This window comes from Nyctibius grandis, chromosome 31 (genome assembly GCF_013368605.1).
Source record: "Nyctibius grandis isolate bNycGra1 chromosome 31, bNycGra1.pri, whole genome shotgun sequence".
Lineage (NCBI taxonomy): Eukaryota > Metazoa > Chordata > Aves > Nyctibiiformes > Nyctibiidae > Nyctibius > Nyctibius grandis.
The window spans coordinates 2,400,266-2,422,869 of NC_090688.1; the positions used below are offsets into that span (position 1 = coordinate 2,400,266).

Sequence of the window (22,604 nt, forward strand, 5' to 3'; positions counted from 1 at the left end):
CGGCTCGCGGGGGTGAAGAGCGGGCGCGCGGATTGGGCGGCGCGCGCCTCTGGCGGCCCCTCCCACCCCGCCACGGACGTCACGTGACTCGGCGGCGGCTCCCGGCGCGGTGGACGCTGGAGGCCAAGATGGCGGCGGAGCTGGTGGAGGCGAAAGTGAGTGAGCGATGCCCTCACCGCGCCGGCGGGACCTGGGCCGGGCCGGGCGGGGCAGGGCGGCACCCGGCGCGTGGACCGCGGGCAGCTGGCACGGCCTCGGCCCTGGGCCCGGTGGTGAGAGCCAGGGGGGCGGCGCCCCGGGACCGCCGCCCCCCCCCCCCCCCCCCCTCATTTACCTCAGGGGCTGCCCCGCCCCGGCCTCTGGGTCTGGCCGCAGCCCCCGCTGGACCCCGGGCCTGGCCCGACCCGGCTCGCAGCCCCCGGGAGCCGCCAGCCCCTGGGCTGAGCCGTGGCCTCCCCCACAGTTAATTCCCAGTGATTAATTAGCGCAGGTGGCTTCCCCCCGCCACCCGGCAGAGCTCCTTCCCCCTCGCCCCTTCCCTGGGGAGCCCCGGGCCGGTCGTGCCCGGCGGCCCCTCCACGACCTGCCCTGGGCTCCCTGACGGGTTTGGGGGCGCGGCCGGCGGGGCGCGGGTGTGCTCGGCGGCGGCTGGGGCGCGGAGCGGAGCTGTCCAGCCGGGCTGAGGGCTCGGGAGCCATCGCAGCGGGCCCGGCCCGGCTTTGCCCGCCTCGCCGTGGCTGCGGGGATGGCGGTGGGATGAGCAGTGCCCGGCGCTGGGGGGTGTTGGGGCAAAGCCCCCGGCTCTCCGTGGTGGGGGAGGCCTGGGGCGGCCTCTGAGGCTCCTCTGCAGTGGGGTGAGGTGAAACGTCTTCACAGCAGCCGTGCCTCAAGTTGTGTTGTGCTTCCAAGGTGTGTTGTGCCACCCCATTGGGCTCCCGTAGGGGACAGGGCCCCAGCTCTGCTGTGGGTTTCTCCTTTTCCCTCTGGGTCCCCCTTCCCTGGCACCTCTGTGGGAGCTGGGGCTTCTCCGTGTCCCGCTGTCGGTGCGTGGCAGCGCAGAGGACCAGCTGGCAGCACTTGAGTGGGCTTCACCCAACAGCGTCCTGGGGAAGCTGCTGCTGGGGGCACTTGCAGAGCAACACCGACGGCTGGAGAGTGTTGAGCGCATTGTGCTGCTTTTGGCTGGGGCAGAGTTAATTTTCCTCACGGTAGCTGCTGTGGGGCTGTGTTTTGGATTTGTGCTGAGGACAGTGTTGATAACACAGGGATGTTTTCGTTATCGCTGAGCAGTGCTTACACAGAGTCAAGGCCTTTTCTGCTCCTTAGAAAGGCCTTGGGGGTGCACAAGGAGTTGGGAGGGGACACAGCTGGGACAGCTGACCCCAACTGGCCCAAGGGATGTTCCATACTGTATGACATCATGCTCAGCATATAAAGCTGGGGGAAGAAGAAGGAACATCTCTCTGTGTTGTGAGCTGAGCCCAGGACCCCTCCAGAGGAGATGAGCTTCCCAGGCATCGTGGTTGCCCCCATAGAAGGTGTTTGATGGAGTCCTTACGGCTCACACGCAGCTGGGGGGAGGAATAGACTTTAGCATTAACGATCTCAATAGTTAATGTGATCTCTCTACTGCTCGTACTATCATACAGGTCCAAGCCTCAGTGACAGGTTTTCTTTGTCAGAAGCTTCTTCTTCTATTACTGCTCAAATCTGGTCGTCCTACTGGATCTTAAATCCTTCCAAATGGAGACTGTGGAAGCCTGTCAGCGCAAACTCTGCTTTATGTACCGACAGTCCCAAGTGACCGGTGGTAGAGGAGCAGTGAGTGCACGAGTACCTCGCTGCTGTGCTCCTGTGACTTCCCTGGTACCGCACTGTGGAAGTATTTATATCGCCTTGACGTATTTATCTTTGCAAATACGCTATTTATCCTCAAAGTGCCTCAGAGAGGAAAATACGCTCTCCATTTTGGAGAAAACTGAGACACAGAAACTGGATTTCTCCAAGATTTTGCACAGGTGGTATCTAGGGAAGCAGTGACATGAATCCAAATCTCTTGAATCCTGACTTGCTGGCAGTTAAACCTCCTTTCTCTGCTCTTTAAAGTTCTCTGCCTTTTTTTCCCTTTCATCCAAAGGTATTTTGGGACACATCACGACTGCCAAAAATTTTAACTACAGCCAGTGACGCTTGTGTAACATCTTTTGGGCTTCCAGATTAAATGACAGATTTCATGAAAAAGGAGAAAGTAAAATGCCATTTTCTTTATAGTCTAATTCCCACACATGCAAAAGTGGCTGTTAAATGTTTCGGGAGTCAGAGAAGCTTTTTTAATTTAAAATAAATAAATAAATAACTCCATAGCTGTTTTATTCCAGGAAATCACAAGACTACTATTAACTTCCACAGAAATCTGATTTTTATCCTTTTTTTTTTTTAATTATTTAATTCACAAACGAGAATGGAGTATAGGTGGGGGAAGAGAGACCTGCTGGGTCTCTGCTTCTGGGTTTTTAAGTGTGGGACAGCTGGGGTTTCCTCTTGAATTCCTGTCTCTTCCACAAACCAGGAAGGGTATTGAGTGAATACATGTGGGTACGTATCAAGTATATTTTCAGGGCAGCTTGAATTTTCAAAAGCAGGTACCTGATAAGCTTGTTTTGTGCATTTGTGATGCTGCTTTGTCATGAGAGAACTGAAACATCGATCTCGCCAGGCTCTAGGAGCAGTTTTTAACAGAAATAATTTCTAGTTCTTCGTCTGATGAAAAGTTGCTTTATAGTATAGTGTGGTCTTTGAATCTGCTGACAGTTACAGGTCTTCTGAGTTTCCACAGCAGCAAGAGAGTAAGTTTTTGAAGACAGAGATATTTTTTTACTGCTTATCAAACCACTGAAATCGATAATACCAGTGCAACAGCGAAGGCAGTGGCTGGCTGTGATCATGGGGGTGTGCTTGGCAAAGCACCCAGATAGAATTTGGGGGCCTTGTTCTCATGGGAACATGTTGCTCTCTTTAATAGTCTTTTAATATCTTTCCATAGTCTAAAATACATTATATTTTTTTAAAGATCCTGTATATATAGGAAGCATTCTGAAGGGTTTGGCTTTGCCTGTACGAATAATATACAGGTGCACTGAAATACGGTACGAAAGGATTGGTGGCCTCAGTTCACTTAAATGTCATCTGCCTTCCAGTTCACATTCATTTTCTTCCTTTGCCTTAGGCTAATACCGTTTTAGATGAAGTTTTCAAAGTAGCTCTCTTACCCAAAGGTGCCTGGGAAGTTGGGATGCTTTGAGCCTCTGTGCTAAAGGAATTAACGTGCTCTTTCACATGTGGGGCCTGCTGTTTGAGACGTTCGCCTTTGTGGTCACTCTTGCTTCCAGTCGACCTGTCTTGAGGACACTTAGCATTTATCTCAAATTATTTTTGAGTAATTCGATGACCGTTGTGGTGTTTCTCTGATTTTGGTGATATTTCACTTGATGGTCTCTGTGTTTGCTGTGCTCAAACAAGTATCTAAGAAATGGGATGCTGATCAGGTGAATAACAGCTGATTTGAGCAGAAGGTTTTGTGTCTTTTAAGAGATTTTTCAGTATTTTGGATTCCAGTTATAGAGTATAGAGCGAACTGACACTTTGCCTTTTTATAACTGTAAGAACATTTTTAATTTTTTATCCCCTAGAACATGGTGATGAGTTTCCGAGTCTCAGATCTTCAGATGTTGCTGGGTTTTGTTGGCAGGAGTAAAAGCGGACTTAAACATGAACTAGTCACCAGAGCATTGCAATTGGTCCAATTTGACTGCAGCCCTGAAGTTTTCAAGAAAATTAAGGAGCTCTATGAGACTCGCTACGCCAAGAAGAGCTCTGAAGTGGCGCAGCCTCAGCCGCAGCAGCACAGGTCTCCGGAGGCGCTCTCCATACATTCATCCTACGATCGCGGGAGCGCCGTTGCTCGGACTTCTATCTCCACTACTAATATTGACTATCCTGCGCTCTATGGGAAGTACCTTAACGGACTGGGAAGGTTGCCACCCAAAGTGGCGAAGCCTGAAGTTCGGCTGGTGAAACTTCCCTTCTACACGACCCTGGATGAACTGTTGAAACCGACAGAATTAGGTGAGTTTTCAATATGCTGGAGCGTGTGTTATGGACTCGGTCTGGGAGAGAAAAGTGAAACAGGTTTTCGGTCTAGGGAAGGGATCGTCCCTCTGGACTCGGCACGGGTGAGGCCGCACCTTGAATTCTGTGTCCAGTTCTGGGCCCCGCACTTCAAGAAAGATGTTGAGGTGTTGGAGCGAGTGCAGAGGAGGGCGACCAAGCTGGGGAAGGGTCTGGAGGGTCTGACCTACGAGGAACGGCTGAGGGAGCTGGGGGTGTTTAGCCTGGAGAAGAGGAGGCTCAGAGGTGACCTTAGTGCAGTCTATAACTACCTGAAGGGAGGTTGTAGCAGAGTGGGAGTCGGCCTCTTCTCCCAGGCAACCAGTGACAGGACAAGAGGACACAGCCTCAAGCTTCGCCAGGGGAGGTTCAGGTTGGACATTAGGAAGCATTTCTTCTCAGCAAGGGTCATTAGCCATTGGCAGGGGCTGCCCAGGGAGGTTGTGGAGTCACCATCTCTGGAGGTCTTTAAGAAAAGCCTGGACATGGCACTTAGTGCCCTGGTCTAGTTGACGTGGTGGTGTCAGGGCAATGGTTGGACTTGGTGATCCCAGAGGGCTCTTCCAACCTGGTTGATGCTGTGATTCTGTTTAAGTGTCAGAAAGGTAACAGTGTTTTCAAGGATTGTAAAGTCATGTGGCAGAGGAGAGACTGATTAATATGGTGACGAATACCCTCCTGTCCCCACTCTCCCCCCTCAGAGTTTAGAGAAGAATATTTATATCGGTTTTTTTTTTTTCTCCTGTACCTTAGAACAGGAATGTGGTCACTTTGAGATGTAATTTGAAAGCCTGTCCTGTTTGGCTGTAGCTTTCATATCCTTTATTGGAAATGCTCTTGTGTTGCAGTCTTTTGCTGTGAATCATAATCTGTCTTTTCTCTCCAGAATTTGGCAGTATATTGAGGAAAATCTTTCTGTGGTGGTGTCGCACCTGTGCTAAGCAAGTGTGCTGGCACATTCTACACTAACGCTATTTTTCAGTGCTTAAAATACCTGACCTGAAGCCTCCTATGGATGAAAGAGGGTGGTACACACATCAAACAGTATTTCTGACTCTCTTTTTTGTGCTCGTCATGGTTATTTGTGCGTGAGGCTGTGTATTTTGAGGGGCAATTAGGAAAACTGGAAGAAGTGTTTTTTCCAACCTTGGGGCTAGGAAACTGATTTTTCATTATTTTAATTCTGAGAAACAAAGAATATTGTCACGGATGTTAAATATAACGTTCTTGTAGCAAAGACAGTGTCTACAGAGGAGAAGTATTGCTGTAGTCCGCTGAGGTGTGGCGTCTCATAAAGTCAATGGGGTAATATCAGGCTTCACTACTAAATGAACCTAGAACTTGGGAAGCTGGTCTGTCTTTGCTGAAAAAAATGTTTGGTTGGAGGGGAAAAAAAAGATATATGAAGATATGATTGTGCAGGCACAAAAAAAAAGGACTAATTCACTAGACTTTATGTAATTTTCGTCCTCGTTTGGAGGCATTAAATATGTTAATGCTGTGACCATTTAAACAGTCAAGGGGTGACTGCCAGTGGAAGGCTAAAATATTTTAAATGTTGTTTGGGGAATGAGTTAGTTCAGTCTTAAATGTGGGGTGGCATTTGTTAGTCAGGAACGCAAATGTAGTATTTTGAAGGAAAACTTTCAAGAGGTGGAAACCTCTTTATCTTGATTAACAGATTTTGTTAAAAGCTGACATGAAATTTTCTCCATCAGCTCAGAACTGAGGTCTCATTAAATTTAGTGTCTCACCTCTGTTAGCTGACACCTCCCTCGGGTCAGCCTGTTCCCTAAAGCATATTTGACTCATTTTTCCTTCTGATGAGAGTGTTTTCAGCTTAACCGTGGGGGATTGGCGGTGAGTAGCTGGGTACGAACAGATGTTCAGTCTTCATTGTCCCAGTCAGCTGTTCAGAACCTAACGACATCTTCTAGACACTTGTTTAATTTTCCCAGCCTGCTGACCTGCAACTATAATTCCTTCTGCCTGCGCCGATGTGAATAAAGGAGCATTTGTTTCTCTGTAAAACTGGGGTTATTTCAACACTGCGTGGATATCAGCTGCTTCCCATTGCTACCTGCAACAGCCAGGTGCTGGAATAACTTTGAGGTTAGAAGTTATGCTTGTGTGGGGCTCTGCTTAGTGTGGAAGGATGATAAAACAAAGCACAGTGAGGAAAATGGAGTGCTTTTCCATGTGGAAGCCACACCAGTTCATGCTTTGTTGCCCAGATTTCCCATTCTGTGTTTGGATCAAGCATAAGCTCCTTGTCAACCTCAGAAACTCATGATGTGGAAGTACCTGAAAGGGATTTGAGATCTCAGATCCATTTAGAAACACCTAGCTGCTGTCATAATTCCCCACTTCCCAAGGCTACAAAAGAGGTATTTTAAGCATATAGCTATGGTGGGAGTAGGGGAGGCTTAATTTATGTTTTACGGACTTCAATTGGAAGCATCTTTCTTAATGAGAAGGCTCTTTTGCCTCTTTGAGATGATTGCCTTGAGATCAAAGGTGAGGTGGGCGATGCCTAATTTGGTCTGTAGGCAAGCAGATTCCCTGAAGGGCTATCAAATTACTATTAGACTTGTAGACAAAGGTGGCTTCAGCTAAAAGCAGATAGATTTAAGCCCATTGTGAACAAGCTAATGTCTCATATTTGGTAACTGCACACACAATTTTAGTCAATTTAAGTATTGAGTTTAGCATCTGAGTTATCTACATGAAAACAGTTTCTGCCGCAGCTTTCTGGTTTGGTCTAAGGATGTCAACATGAAAGAATTCTTCTAATTTACTGAAATCACTGCAATTCTCTTGGGTAGATAAGGCTTAAAAGTAAGATTGATCAGATACCTTTTAGAGGGGATGAATACAATATCTTCCCTGCATTGTGTTTTAAGTAGCTAACAAGGGGAGTATTTGCGTGAGCTGTGTGGTATGTGAGCACCTCACTGATGAGTGTGCTTATCCTCTGGCACCTTTTTGGGTAAAAGCAGTGTGAATGTAGTTTTTGACAGTGATAGTGTGCTGTAAGGAATTCTGAATGATTTGTTGTTGTTGTTCTGAATGTTATCTGTGACAGCCCGTACTCGCTGTAGATACTGAGGCTCCTGGTCTTCTCCTGGAGACATGCCAAAGGAGATCTTGCGGTGCAGCTGTGGGAGCAGAAGGCCATGTAGGCTGGGAGGTCCTGCCACTGTCAATGTAAACAGGATTTATTTGGGTTTTTTCCCTTTGATAATACTTGCCTTGCAGTCGTGGCGTTGCTCTTCTCTCGTGTGTAAGTTGTAAAACTCCTGCTCCAGCCCCCTACTCTGAAGCTGGACTTGAGTCACTGTAAACAGGACCACTGATTTTGTGGCAAAGGCCAATGCAAGCGCGTTCCCCTGACTGCACAGCAAATGCCGCTGCGTTGGGTGATCTCCAAGGAATCCCAGCAAAAGCACATGGTCACACTGTTGCTGTATCCACCTAAACAAGCTGTGGTGTGCCTGAAAACGAGCGCTTCCGCCGCTTGCAGAAATAAAAGATGTCACGCAGTCAGCTTGCCCATCTCCCCAGGCCCTTGCATGAACACAAATGACCTTCAGTCTAATCAGAGTAGTTCCAATAGCGAAGGAGGAAAAAAAAAATGACCAATATATTGTATTGTGCCCTGAGGTGGGCTGGTTTGGGGTGTGGGGATGTGAATGAGAACTTGCAACAAGCTCCTCAGCCCTGCAGAAGTCTCTTGCCAGCAACTCATCTCTGGCTGATCTGCCTTTGGGATCTCCAGCCACAGTAATGACAATATGATCTCTCTTTCTAGGGGGTATATAATGCCTTTAACGAGTTTAACCAATAATTGTAACAGTGAGGAATATTACCTTTAAAAAAAACTGAAACAAAACAAAAACCCCCTTGGTGCACAAAACCCCTGAACTCCCAATATCAATATTGTCCTTATTTTGCACGGCGTGGTCTAGCCTGCCAGATTGAGAGCTGCAGACGAGGTTGGCTTCTTCAAACAGGAATCCATTGCAGCTACATTGGGCTCAAGTCTTAATACAGTTTGCCAAGTCTTTTGGGTTTGGAAATTTTACGTCTTGACTCATTCTGAGGATTGCTGATCGAGCTCAGCCTTAAAAATTGATTTCCTGCTATTGTCAACTGTTAAAATAAATTGATCCCAGCAGCCGTTTTACAAGTCAAGGAACTGAGTTGTTTGCTGAGGCATCTGTCCTGGAGAAAGAATGAAACTCAGTTATCTTAAAATATGTAGCTTTAAAAAACTGTATTTTTTTTCCTGGCTGTTCAGCAAAGAAATGAATAGCTGAGTAGGTCCCTAAAAGTACCTCCTGGAGTTTGGGCTGATTTTCCAGCATTAAGATTTTGAAGGAGAATCGGGTCTTCACACAGGTCTGTCCTGGTGAGGTTTTTCTTCCAGTCTTTCAGGGCATCTTCTCTCGCACTTTTCTCCGTAGCATCCAGTTCTGATGGCTGTTGGCGACGAGGTATGCATGGACACATCCCAATTTTTTGGATTTTCATTTTCCCTTCAGCTGTTTTCTGTCCAGGTAACCTCGAAGTGCTTTGTGTGACTCTCCAGCAGCTTTCTGTGAGCGCAGTTGAGAAGTGCCCCTCGATTCTTGCCCAGAGAAGGGCCTTTCACAGTGAGAAATAAAGAAAATGGGGAGCATGTGCATGAAGTAAGAGAAATGAGAAGCAGCAGCACAAAGAGGTTGGACATTAGGAATAATTTCTTCTCAGCAAGGGTCATTAGCCATTGGAAGGGGCTGCCCAGGGAGGTGGTGGAGTCACCATCTCTGGAGGTGTTTAAGAAAAGACTGGACATGGCACTTAGTGCCCTGGTCTAGTTGCCATGGTGGTGTCAGGGCAATGGTTGGACTCGATGATCCCAGAGGGCTCTTCCAACCTGATTGACTCTGTGATTCTGTGAAAGAGGAGAGTTGTTAACTAAGTAGCTGTAGAGAAATGTAGGCACCTGACTATGTTTTGTTTTCCTGTACTGGTGGTTGCCCAGTCGAACAGCGTAGCCCATCGATAGCTGGTGCTGTGCAGACTCACCATCGCATCCCGTACATGGTAGCAGTGGTCTTTCAGCCTCAGCCCCGCAGCGGCACTTGCTTCTGGTGTCGTCAGCAACTCTTTGGTGTGTTGCAGGAGTGAGCAGATGACCTGTTTTGAAATTCAATAGGGTGCTGGTTTTGATGCTGGGATATTTGGCTGGAGAGGTGATAGCGAATTGGTTGGATACTTTGCAGGGTTTGACTTGTGTCCCTGATGGCATCCTCTAACGGTGCCAGTCAGCGCTGTGGGCACCCTGCTTTCTTTGTGAAAGGAAAGTGAGCTGATATAAATGCAAAATAAAACACTAACAGATTCTGAGTTTTCCTAATCAGGTTTGCTTTGTCTTTGTGTAGCTCAACAATCAGGAGGACACTGTGTCTATAGGCAGTTATTTAAGCAATAATATTAAAATGATTTTTTTATTGTTCTTATCATTCATCACTTTCTAAAAATAACAGTCCTTAGAAAATGCTTTACTTCTCACTGGTTGTTTTGGTCAAGACACATTTGGATGGAAGGTGGAATTCAGTTAAAAGTCCTTATTTTTTTTTTATTTCTGAAATCCTTTTTGCATTTTTAAAGCTGAATTACCACAGGGAAATACCTGTAGTCAGTGAGTTGGATTTTCACCACGTCTCCCAAGATCTTAGAGCTGCTGACGTTTTATCCTTCCTTCATCTCAGCTTATTCATAGACAGCAAAGCACACTTTCCTACTTCTCAAATTCTGGCTTTTAATAAACTAGCAATTGAAGTGATGCAAAGAAAAACACTCAATTCTTGCTAAAAAAGAAAAAAAAAGCTGTTTTATCACTTTCTGTTCTTTGTGTTTATCCTGTGACTTGACTTCAGTTGGAGACGTGTACTGACAATAAAACTGAACGTGTTTGAATTTAATAAAAGGTACTAAGTGGAAGTTGTAACATAAGTTTTTCACATCTCAAGCTTCGTTTTAACCATATTAAATGCATTTGATCTTAAAATTGTCAGTGGATAAAAGGCCAATTAATGCCCGGTTCTCACTTAAGTGTTTGGGAGGAGTGCTGTAACACCCTGTCTATAAATGCACCCTCAGGGTCATGTGTTTGTAAGTCATGTTTTGTCTCTTACTGCTGTTTTTTGTGATGCTTTTTTATTCTCTAAGCTGATCTGTTGTTGTTGTTGTTTCCAGAATCAGTCTGGTGGTTTCATGCTTTCATGTCATGCATAGATCTCTTCTTATGCTTCTTTGAGTTCCAGTCTCCACACTGGACTCCACTTATGGTTTGTTCTTATACGAACACCTCACTGTTGGCTCATTGATTATTTGAGGGGAGGAAAAAGAAGGGGGAAAAAAAAAAAGCAGGTCCAAATCCACTGTTAGCGTGCAACTAGCAAAGCAGGCAAGCAATAAATGAGCAAAGCTGTAATCAACGGTAGGTGTACCAAAATGCATGATGGTTGGAGTTCTTGTGCAGCTGTATGGGAGAAAACAGGACTTAAAAATAAACATAGCTCAGAACATAAAAAAATCACCTTGTGCTTAGCCAGATATTATCAGTTTGATGTACAGTCTTTTTTTTTTTCCTCTTCAGTTCCACAGAATAATGAGAAGCTTCAGGAAAGTCCGTGCATTTTTGCATTAACACCGAGACAAGTGGAGTTGATCAGAAATTCCAGGTACTTCTCGCTGGGTGTTAACAGTTCAAGAAAACATAGCTGTGTAATTCCTCTGTGGAAGCTTTTGTTCTCTGCAAGGAAACACAGTTTGTTTGAGGACGTTAGCAGGCAGCCTGCTTCTCATGTAAAGCAAATAGCTTTGGGGAAGGTGGGAGGTACAATTTCACCCATCTAAGTCCCTAAGTTTCACTTCTGCTCCTCTAATCTTGCTTTTGAGTCGTACATTTGGGCAGGAAAAAACAGTATGAAGTTGTTGATGACCTAAATTCTCTGTTGAGCTCGTGCTGGGAATATTTGCACATTTTTTCTTTGCATCAAAAGTTCAAAAGCTGTACGTGTAATGCTGTTTGCATCTGAAAGCAAGCTTCCTTGTTGTAAAGGGTACTATAGTAACTGCAGAAGAAAACATCTTGCACCGATGAGGATTTACCCTGACCTCTGTCACCATGCAACTTTTGATTCAAACAATGGAACGCCTCCGAGATGTCAGTGCAGGCAGTGAGGCTTCCTCTTCTGCTGACCTGCTCCCTTGGTCCTTGCTGCTGTGAAAGGACAGCGATGCAGAAGAGGTCCTCCAAAATTAGGCGTAAAACCTTTAAATATTTCTCTTCACGGTAAAATGGTACTGTTATAGAGCTGGAGAAAGATGATGTTTCTTGAACATCCAGTGCTTTATTACTGTTGTGATCCCAGTATGTCAACAGAAGCAGTGCAGGGGGAGCTGTTTGAAGACTTAATAGAAAGGAAATGATACACCACGGAAGTCTTTAAGGGTGATAAAAGAACTGCACGTGTTGTAGCTGATCCTTGACGCTCTTGTCTCCATATATTCAGATTTGTGAGAAATCTTTCACTGTCCATAACACAATTTAAATATTTCATAGCAGGGGTTTCAGTGAGAGTCTAGAATGGTCACTCAGTGCAGGTCCATCTTCTTGGGGGTGGTATCCAGATGTGTTTCCCCCAGATCTAAACCTGCCACATCAGCTCCTGTCTGTCAGCTGAACTGAGGTTCCATCCCCCAAATGAAAACATTTATACTAAAACACTGAATTGGAATGTTAAACTCTTTCAGAGGCAAATGAAGACTAATTTTGGGATCTTATCTAATGCCTGGTGTCCTGTGCACAAATTAGAGTATGTTTTACACCAGTGTGTAAAGACTCCTAATAAAATACCCTCATTACGTGCAATGTTGCTTTCCTGATACCAGTTGAAATCCTGTTAGGAATAGAACTACTGAAGTTAGCGATGCTAACGGTTGTTCTGCTGGTGCCGTAATACTTGGTTCCTTGGTTTGTATGAAGAGATTTAGCTGAATAATTGAACAAAGAGAGTCTTCAAAGAACACTCTCAGGTAGACCTGACCTTAAAACCTAGTTTTTGTAAATTCTTACAAATCAGCAAAAGGATGCCAGGCAAACTGATACTTTTCACTCAACACTCTTACAGCCTTGAAAACCCAGAGAAAGGCTGTAGGGTGGTGCATTATGAAAACAAAATACAGGACCACTGATATTTGCAGAGGGAATTGTACAATTTAAATACAATTCTGTAAAGTAATTCTTTAAAGGTTTATTAAAAAAAACCCTACACTCTTGTGTCTGGTGAAAGTAACATCTGATTTTGGTTGTTTTGGGGGTTTTTGTGTGTTTGGTTTTTGTTTGGTTTGGTTTTTTTTTAAACATCATTAATCTGAATTTTCTCTTTCTTTTTTAATTTACTAGGGAGTTGCAACCCGGTGTGAAATCGGTTCAGGTTGTGCTAAGGTATGTGTGAGCATGGGGCTGATTTAACATCAGGTGCAGATCAGGGGAGGAGGGAACGCACTACCAAAAATATGAACTTTCCATGTGGTTTTCATAGCTACAAAGATAACTGACAGTAAATTGTTCACAAGCATCTTAAACTCTACTTTGTAACCGCTTCCTACACGTACCCCTTGAGTTAGTGCTGCAGTAGAAAACAGCAGTGTGTCAGCTTTTGCTGCCCAGGTATTAAAACCTGCATCCAATGTGGGAGAGCCGAGGGGAATTGGCTTTGCTTTGGCCAGATGAGGGAGCATGGGTTGGTGTGGTGATGGTAGGCTGCTGGTAGCTGTTGATGTGCAGAGAGCTTTGAACGTGCAAACAGCGTGGAGAATACTGAGAGACGTGTCGTTTCTTTGCAGAATCTGTTACACAGACACTAGTTCTCCTCAGGAGGATCAGTACCCTCCGAACATTGCAGTGAAAGTGAATCATAGTTACTGCTCAGTGCCGGTAAGTCAGCTCAGACAGGAGGTGTGACGTTGCAACTTTGGAAGGACTTGTGTAATTCAGAAAGAAATTGGTTTCCTGATGAATGCAGACAAGAAGCTGGAGTATACAAGTGCACTGCTTAGTTTAAAGCTAATTTTCTAATGGATTAGCAATGTTGTTAATAAACTGTTCTTGCAAAAAGACTCGATCCTTTTTACGTTGTGCTTGGTCTGACTGTTCAGCTCCTTTCTACCCCCTCCTTGAAAACTGTGGGTGAGTAGAATTTAGTGAAGCTGATGAATAGATGTACCCACGTAGAAGCATCTTCATTAAAAAAAAAAAAAAAATTATTTAATCTTTCTGCTTTAGGGCTACTATCCATCAAACAAACCTGGGGTGGAACCTAAAAGGCCCTGTCGTCCCATCAACCTCACCCATCTCATGTACTTGTCTGCAGCGACCAACCGCATCACCGTTACCTGGGGGAATTATGGCAAGGTACGTGCCAAAAGAAATGGCACAGAACTGCACAAGTGAGCGCACAAGAGCAGCGTCACTCCTCCTTTCCCTTCCTTCTCTCACTAGAGCTATTCTGTGGGGCTGTACTTAGTGCGGCAGATGACCTCAGCGGAGCTGCTGCAGAGGTTAAAAACCATTGGGATCAAACATCCAGAACTGTGCAAAGCACTTGGTGAGTATGTCTGCTTACGAGGTGGCTTGGGGAGGTCCGCTGTGTGCCTGACAGACTGCAGCATTCCTGATAGCCAGGCTGCTAGAGATGTGCTTGGGAACAGTTTTATACCATTTCTTTCTTCCAGTTGTATAAAAACACTTTTTATTTGAACAGACTTGCTAAGCTGTATGTCAGTCGTGTGAAATTGCCCCAAATCTGTGTGCAAGTGCAGCACTTCTGCAGCGTGTGTTTCTCGTGGCTCTGCAGAAGCCCTGAATCACTTTAGTTGGATTTAGAATTTGTCCCCAGGTCGTATCGTGGTGAGTGCCGCTGAGGGCCAGTGTCGTTCTGACCCCAATGGCTTCATGCCTTCACCTGAGTAATTATGAGCTGACGAACATTACCACAGCACCTTGGCCTTGACCCGCACAATTTCCAAAGGAGATTTCTGGAGCAAGGGATCCTGGTGAAAATGTCCTGCTGCCCCAGCACCCCGTGAATCCTAGGGGCTGGCAGTGGGATTTCACCACCAGCACTTTCATTTCCGTTGAGAGCTTCAGAGAAGAGATGATCCCGAGAGATGCTTGTCCTAGACCACTCAGGTAAACCATCGTCGGATGAGGCAAATGCAAAACGTTATTGAAAATGAGGGGAAGGTCCCTTTCCAAGGCAGAGTCTGACTTGCAGCTCGTGAAAGTCTGGAGGATTTTCAGTTATTTAATGTTACCAGAGAAAGCATTCTTACTATTTAGTTCTGCAGGGGAGAACTAACACTGTGAATCGTGATGGTCTTTAAAACATACTATTCAGATCATGGACAGCTCTTACCAAGTATAAGAAACATAATCTTGAGGATAGAGAAGGGAGATCATCATAAGGGAGATGATGATTTCAGGCATGTCAGTCTTCAGGTGCCTCGGGCACATTGTGGGACATACTGCTGCTTCAGCCAAACTTTTGAGCTTCATGTTAAGTGCAGTGTTTCTGCAGCAGATGTTGAATGCTGCTGTGTCCATGTGCCACACCGAATAGTGTCCGTGGCACTCTCGATCATATTAGACCGCTCTGACAGCCAGCACTTGTCTATTGGCATAAGAAAGGACAATTTCCATTTGTTAAATATCCTCCCTTCTCAGAAGCCCGAGGCACTGGCTGTGCTCCCTTTTTGCTGTCCACCAGAACTTGAATTGAGCAGAGGCCGGCTTTTGAGCTGTCCTAAACTGCAGAGGATCCTCTCGTCCTTCTCTGATCCTTCACACTTCTTGAAACCAGGCTCAGCAGTACGTGCTGTTCCCTTTAAAGCAAGCGCTTGCAGGATGGCCTCTCGATCCGAGAGTGGCAGGAAGAGGTTCTGAAAGCAGCTTTCTTGCCTTTTCCACTCGGTAACAAGCGTGTGCCTCCAGTTCTACTGAGTTAGATAACTAACAGCTTTGGCTGGACTTCGAGGCAGAGATTAGTTACGTTTGGTGACCTTAAATTTAACCAAATGGGAACATTGTCTTGTTCCACTTCCTTTGGCCTGTTACTGCTTGGAAGTTGTTTAGACATCTGAAACTGGCAAGCACCAGGAGCTTGTAAACTTTGCTTTTATAGCTCTGCTCTGTTCTGCAAATGATTCCATTCCACGTGTTCATTGCAATATCCCTCCGTCCTCACTAAAGCTACCCTTTGGCTTCGGTTGCATCTCGGGGCTGACTCAGCTTCCTTTGCATATGCTTCTGTTGCCTTTAGTATAGGAACATTGTCTGAAAACAGAGATGCTTGCATACCTAGCTCTGGATCCAAAAGCAGCTTGATTCTAATCAGGAGATCCCAGAAAATGCCTATTTCTCCTTCCTGTGGATCATACTAATTGATGCACAGAGAATGCTCTTACAAAGAACTTCACGAAAAATTAAGCTTGCATGAAAAGTCTCCTAATGTGAAGGAAACGCCACCAAATCTTGTAATCTCGTGGGAATGTCACATCTGAGAAGTCACTCTCTAATTAGAGCTGTGTGTTGCAAAACGGCGTGTAGCCTCATTGTCTGGAGACATCTTGTTATGATCTGAAAAGGTCAAAATAAATGGTTGACTTGCTCCAAAGAAAAATGGTGATGGAAGTGTCAAAGGCCTTTTCAGACAGCAGCGTTAGCAGCAGCTACTCTTTAAGAGTTGTGGAGTAGCATAAAGCTAATTTTCTGTGTTGATTCCCCGCCTTGATGTGGGACCTGCACGTGTGGGACCTGCACGTCTGCTGCTCTTTTCCATTTGCCTGCAGCTCCTCTGGGTTTTCTTTTCAGGATGCAGCAATGGGGGCAGGATTCTCTATCTCCTTTTATCTATCTTATTTTTTTAATCTATCTTATCATCTGATTCTTTCCAAATATATGCTGGATCACTGCTTGTGACTGGTTTTGCATGGCTGCCTTGCTCTGTGAGCTGTCTGCCCTGGTACCTCTGGGTCTGTTTGTGGTTCCTGTGAACCAGTCTGCTGGCAGAAATGAGCTGGCCAGTATATAAGCTGAAGAGTTACAGCCCAGTAGCACTCAGAAGAAGCTTGTTTATTTGATGGGGAAATGATGGGATGTGGTTCCCTGTCAGTTTGACTGTATCATGTGTTTGGTCACTTCTGGGGGGACTTTGTCTGAATTTCAAGGGGCAGGGGGAGGCAGTTAACCCTGTCCTATTGCCACTGATCTTAGAAGGGAATAAAACCCATTGTGCTTATGGTAATAACCAGATAAGCCTAAACTGACTTCGTTCCAGAAGTCTTGCCATGTGCTAGAGCTTTATCCATCCACTCTTTCCCTCCCTGCGGGAAGTCCAGGTATGTGGGTGTCTTAGTCCTCTCCGAAGGGGGAAAAAGTTAACTCCCAGTTGGCTGCCTTGGTATAATATTAACATGAAAAAGCTGGTCAGCAGTGGGATTTCCTCTGTGTACCCCAGCTGCTCAGCCTGTAAGTTTGTGAATAAGAGGTGGAAGGGTTGCTAAGAGAGTGTGGCTAGCAGATAGCATGCAGGCAGTTGCCCTCATCCCAACACCTAAGTCCATCCCAGCTCCTTCATCTGCTCTGCCTGGATGAGAGGCAGCACATGCTGGTTGGCCGGGAGACCTGGGTCGTTGGGAAGGGGGATCTATAAGAAAATGTGAGCTTCCTCGGCCAGTAAATACTCCAGCTGGCCTGTAGACCATGAACTGCCTCACCATGCACAAGGTTTTTGGCTAGCCAAGCAGCATCTCTACTGAGCTCTGCAGGTTGCACAAGCCTGGTCCAGTACAACAGCTTTCTGTCTCGTGTGTCCTCTGTCCCTGAGGTTGTCATCTGTGGGGAAAATGACTCATGTGCAGCCAAGGGCTGTCGGTGAGCTCCTTGACCTGTGCTACATGTTGTTTCCAAGGTTTAAGTTTGCATCCATTAAATGTTGTGCCCTCTACTCTTACTGCAGTAAAAGAGAAGCTACGCTTGGATCCAGACAGTGAAATTGCTACTACGGGTGTTCGTGTCTCTCTTATCTGTCCGGTAAGTCTTTGCGATATATTTTAGTCTGGTTTTGTCAAGAAATGCTATTCTACTGCCAGACCAGCTTTGCAAGCTAACGAATCTTTTTGCTTAGGAGGAGATAGCTGGGTGGATTTTATGTGGTGACAGCTTGGGTGGGTTTTATCGCTCATCTCCTGCTCTTTGGTTCAACAGCTAGTGAAGATGCGGCTGTCTGTCCCGTGCCGGGCGGAGACCTGTGCACATCTGCAGTGCTTTGATGCAGTCTTCTACCTACAGATGAATGAGAAAAAGCCCACATGGATGTGTCCTGTGTGTGACAAACCAGCACCCTATGACCAGCTAATAATTGATGGGTGAGCACGTACACTTCTTTGTCCTCAACCCCTTTCTTTTTCTCTGCTGGCTGCGGCATCTTGCCTTTTTTGTGTGCATCTGATTGAAGTTCACCTCGAAACAAAGTTGGAAGCTTATTCTGCTGGTGCATAATATTCTGACTTAATTGTCTTGGTGTGTTAGAGCGAGGTTTGACTGTTGGTGTGCCGTTCTTAATTTTTGGATTACACTACAGCATTTTGAGAGTCAAGCATTTACTGCCTCACTCTTTTCATCAGGCTGATGAACCCGCACAGCCACCTTGGCTGACCGATACCATTCTGCATGGAATAAACCACTTTATAAGCACTTGATGAGGTGGTTTTTGATAGGAAACATCTTCCTGTTTTCTTGTCGGTGTGAGGTGCTCATCAGCTCCCAAGCGATTCTTGGCACACTGTAAATTTGACTGGGGGATCTTCTCTGCCAGCTGTTAAACAGAACATCCTGCAACACAGAGCCCTGAGACAACGGTATTTGGAAAGATTTTTGTCTAGTCTATATGACTGTTCCAGTACAAATTCTGTGGCCATTGTGAATATCTTAGTGGCAGGGATGGGAAGGATGCCTCAGGAGGGACTGTTTTGCATGCCTATAGCAGAAAGAAGCAGCAGGTTCAGATGTTCTGGAGGAACAGAATTAAAATGCTCTGGGTAATACTGTCCAGGCTGGAGGTTTTTTGGATCTACCTGGTTCTCTTTCTACTGTCTCATTTTGAATGTGGCATAGTTGGAGGAGTGCTGTAAAAGCACGGGAGAAAACGAAAGCAAAGTAAATTCCAAACAGTATTTGGGAAAGGATGAGGCAAGAAATGCACGCCCTGAGCCCTGCCAAGAGTTCTCTGGTCGTGAACTGGGGAAAGGTTGCTTTAGTCTTGGCACTCAATTTGTCATCTGGCTTTTAGTCCGTATGGGAATGGTGTTTCCCATATCTCTGGACCAGAGTTAGTTTGCTCTGTCTTTTTACCAGAGAGAAGAGCAGAGGGCTCGCCGTAAGCTGGGAGAGCTGGAGTGCTACAGCTCACTTGGAGGTGTGACGCTCATGTCTGAGTGAGGTTTGATACTGGAAAGCTTAAAAATGCAGCTGTGTGCCAAGAGGATTACCCTAAAACCCAGGAGCTCTCCCTTTCCTCGTTGCAAACCTGGCAGACGGAGTCATGTATGCAAACTGCAGAACGAGCCGGGCTGACAGCAGGGGCCACCTGAGGCAAGCCAGAAAGCTGGCGACGGTGCTCGTCGGCTCCCGAAATATGGGTTCCAGAGGCTCTCTCTGGAGAAGAGCACAATGAATTGCCTGGCTTTTGTCCAGGAGTAAAGGAAGGAACAAGGAGTGAATTAATGCCATCTCCACCCACCCCCCAGCTGAAGCTTTGGTGCCTCAGAGTGCAGGGAGCCTGTTTTATGGGCTGGGACCACCGACATCCGTAGTGGTGCTAGCCAAGCCAAGAGCAAACCTGAGGACTGGTGGAGCAAGATGTGTGGTTCTTGGCTTCTGGAAAATGATCCCCACCCTCGTGGCTTGTATAATTGGCCTCTAACGCAGATTCCCTCAAAAGCAGGGAGAGTTTAGAGAGAAATTGTTCAGGTGCATCCAGCTCCTTGGTGCACAAGGCAGTGAAGAAGGCTCTGCCTGGGTGGTACATTCCCAGGGCCAGGCTGATAATCTGGGCATTGCTGTGATTGTAGGTACTGATTTGATCCAGGAGTTGTGGCTTTTTTAGACAGTCTGAAGCAGCCTGGGCATAGATAACCTGTTTGCTTTGTCCTCTGGCCAACAGCGACAGGAAAATCCAGTTCCTTTTTGATCTCTAAGAAGGCTGCTGAGACTGAAGGGGAAGGTACAAGGGGTTGGATTGTGGAACCTCCACAGGTCAGCAATGCGCATGTCCCTCCTGGACGAGGAGGAGGAGGAGGTCGTCAGTGGTGAAGGCTCAGCAGATTTCTTTGTCCCTGCTCTGCAGTGCTCAAGACTGGGTTTCAGTGCCGGTTCTCTTGGATGAAGGTCATCTTCAGACCTCCCTGAAAGTCAGCTGGAGGGAACCTGGCAGTCACAGATGGATGTTGTTAGTCAAAAAAGGGGCGTAGGCTCCTGAGGAGGTTGGTGGTTGGTGGAGTCTGAGATCCTCGGGGCCCTGTCAGCTCTTGTGGAATTGTAGGCTCAGTGATTGCTCTGCTGGGTGATGGGACTGTCTGTGGAAATGTGTTTCCTACTTCAGCCAGGAGAAGGCAGAAACTTTCTCCCACTAGTGTGCCACGAAGAGTTTTCTTGAGCTTGTAAGATTTTTGCTGTTAGTTCTCCTTTATACTGAAGGGAAACGCTCAAATCCAGCAGTCAGTAAGGCCTTGCAGAGCAGTGGTTCCAGTGTGTCCAGAGAAACATCCCAGGCAAATGGTGGGACAGATCAGAATAAAGCAAGTCCCCAGGTTGAGGCACAGTGAGCCAGAGTAAGGGCCACCTCCTGGTTAGTGTCCCTGCAGCAAGACATGGCTGACATCGAGGTGTCTGTGCTGGGTGTCTTTTCAGTGGTGAACATGGTTTTTTTTCTATAGCAGGAGGCTGCATATGTTGTTTGGGTGGCTGTTGTGGAGGCTTTGGGAAATAAAAATAGGGAAGAAGTGAAGTGTTGCTGCTTGGATTGCTTATTTCCTAACATCACAGGCTATTTTGGTAATGCCTTAGTGTGAGTGTACCTGCACCAGCCCCGACAGAGCTCTAGATGGGGCATCAGGCGTCTGTCTGGAAGCGGTACCACAGACTTGGGAAACTGGGTGAAGAGGCAAGACTGTCTTCTAATTGCATGTAATTAAAATGTTAGTTCATGGTTTAGGTACGTTGTCAGAAGGGACTGGGATGGTTTGCACTGTCCGAACCTGTACTTGTTTTTGGGGAAATAAAACAAGCCCTTGACTGCAAGGGCTCTCTGTGTGGCAGCCTTCTGCCAACACCAAATTTCTTTTAAATTTGGGGCTGTTTAAGGTGAAGATCCCGGTTGATGGCCCGTCACTAAACGCGTTCTGTCGATTGCCTCGAGCTTAATGGATGGCATCTTTTCTCCTGTCCAGGCTCCTGTCAAAGATCCTGACAGAATGTGAAGATGCAGATGAAATAGAGTACCTGGTGGATGGCTCCTGGTGTCCCATCCGAGCTGAGAAAGAGCGGAGCTGCAGCCCTCAGTGTCCGATATTAGTTCTAGGTGAGTGTCTCTGGGGCTAAAGGCTTTAAATTACCATAGGAGATGTGCACAAATTGCCAAACTAGAGTTCCCCAAGTGGCTTGGGAGAAGCTGTGTGATACCTTAACATGAGTTTGGCTCTTGGAGAGCTTCCTCTGGGCAGCCCCTTCATTTTCAACCTCTCCAGAAATGACCAGCGTCACCAGGGTGCATCGCCGCACCCCTGCGGAGGAGGGCCCGGCCCAGGTGGGGTTATTCTGAAAAGCTGGGTTCTTTTCCAGAATGGCATCAAACAAGTTTGTCGGTAGATGCACCTCTGTGAGGACCCCTGAAAGGTCATCAGCAAGCCCGTCCCAGAACAGCACTGTTGTTCTTTTGTGAGGAGAAGAGGATTTTGACTGGAAGGGCTGTGTCGGGCAGCGCGGTCCCTCTGGCAGCGGTGATGCCTGCTGACGGGGCTGGCAGGGCAGTTGTGTCACTTCTTGTGTTGGCCGAGCCAGTTCCTGGTTCTCAGGCAGGTGCTGTGACAAGTCCTGACCCCGATGAGAGCATCAGGTTTGTGGCATTGGCTCTTTTTTTAGGCAGCTGCTTGAATGGGGTTTGTTTCATGCACCCCTTTGCCTTTTAGACTTGACATCAGGAAGCACTTTGTTACCGAGAGGGTGGTCAAACCCTGGAACAGGCTTCCTGGGGAGGTGGTCGGTGCCCCAAGCCTGGCAGGGGTTAAGAGGCATTTGGACAATGCACTTAATAACAGGCTTTAAGTTCTGGTCAGCCCTGAAGCGGTCAGGCAGTGGGACTCTGGTCCCTTCCAACCAAAATATCTATTTGAAGTGCTACACCCCGTGAGAGACGAAGAGCATCTGGGCGTGAAGTGTCTTAATTAGTCCTCTCTTCCCCACCTCTTCCAGGTTCTTCAGATGTGAACGGGCTGTTGCCCACTCCTAACGGTAACGGTGAGAACGGCAAGGCCGCTGCTGACGTTGTGGATTTAACACTGGACAGCTCATCATCGGAGGAAGAGGAGGAGGAAGATGAGGAAGAAGATGACGATGATGAGGGACCCCAACCAAAACGACGCTGCTCTTACGAGAAAGGTTTAGTTTCTGCCTGCTGACTGCGGAAGCAGCTCTGAATCTCAGAATGGACAGACTTGAATACTCTGGTGCTTATTAAACTGGAGGAGGGGGAGAACGTCCTCTCCCACCTCATCTCCCTTCCTCCCTCGTCTCCTTTGACTTTCCTATTCCAAATTAATCGTTAAAACCAGATAAAAAGACACAAAAAAAAAAAAAAAAACCACACCTTAACAAACGAAAAACAAACCATTGAGCTGCTTCTTGATTGGAAAACGACCCCAGTCAAAGCCTGACCCTGAACTTGGGAGTCTGAAGTAAGGAAAGTGTCTTAAAGCCAGGCAGGCAGAATCCACAGCTCACCGGTCTCTGCTGCCCTTCGCCGGGACGGTTTGGATCGGTGGAGTCCACCTACGGATCTACAGGACATCTGAACTCCCGTGCATCTCCAAAGCTGTGTGCATTTTTATTGTCTTGTTAAATAACCATTCCTTAATTAATCGAAAATTTTTTTGCTGGACATGTGAGTCCGGGGTGGGGAGGGCGGGAGGGAGAGGAGTGGGGTGGGTGGGTGAGGGAGGTTTGTATAACCCGGCAAGCATAGAGGGGATTTTTAGGGGTGGGGATGGAGGGCACGGGGTGAAAGGGAAGAGATGTTAACGATTGGAATCGCACTGTTCTAGATAGG

At 46.7% G+C, this 22,604-nt stretch overlaps 1 protein-coding gene across 2 annotated transcripts; it reads left to right on the top strand.

Moving 5' to 3' along the window:
• The first annotated feature begins 79 nt into the window (after positions 1-79).
• Positions 80-22,436, top strand: PIAS4 (protein inhibitor of activated STAT 4). Of its 2 annotated transcripts, none has more exons than XM_068420565.1 (11): positions 80-155; positions 3,690-4,125; positions 10,814-10,898; positions 12,626-12,667; positions 13,069-13,159; positions 13,508-13,636; positions 13,724-13,829; positions 17,241-17,314; positions 17,489-17,649; positions 20,731-20,861; positions 21,752-22,436. In XM_068420565.1, the coding sequence occupies exons 1-11, from the start codon at positions 129-131 to the stop codon at positions 21,955-21,957; spliced, it is 1,488 nt and encodes a 495-aa protein (XP_068276666.1). In that variant the 5' UTR covers positions 80-128; the 3' UTR covers positions 21,958-22,436. The 2 variants fall into 2 exon arrangements, with proteins under 2 accessions (XP_068276666.1, XP_068276667.1); XM_068420566.1 differs by lacking the exon at positions 21,752-22,436 and adding an exon at positions 21,122-21,191.
• Positions 22,437-22,604: the final 168 nt, after the last annotated feature.

Excerpts from the sequence above, each read along its gene's own strand:
- PIAS4 (XM_068420565.1), top strand. The coding sequence starts at position 129 with ATGGCGGCGGAGCTGGTGGAGGCGAAA. Across the intron at positions 156-3,689 it reads CGGAGCTGGTGGAGGCGAAA|AACATGGTGATGAGTTTCCG; the intron begins GTGAGTGAGCGA and ends TTTATCCCCTAG. Across the intron at positions 10,899-12,625 it reads GAGTTGATCAGAAATTCCAG|GGAGTTGCAACCCGGTGTGA; the intron begins GTACTTCTCGCT and ends TTAATTTACTAG.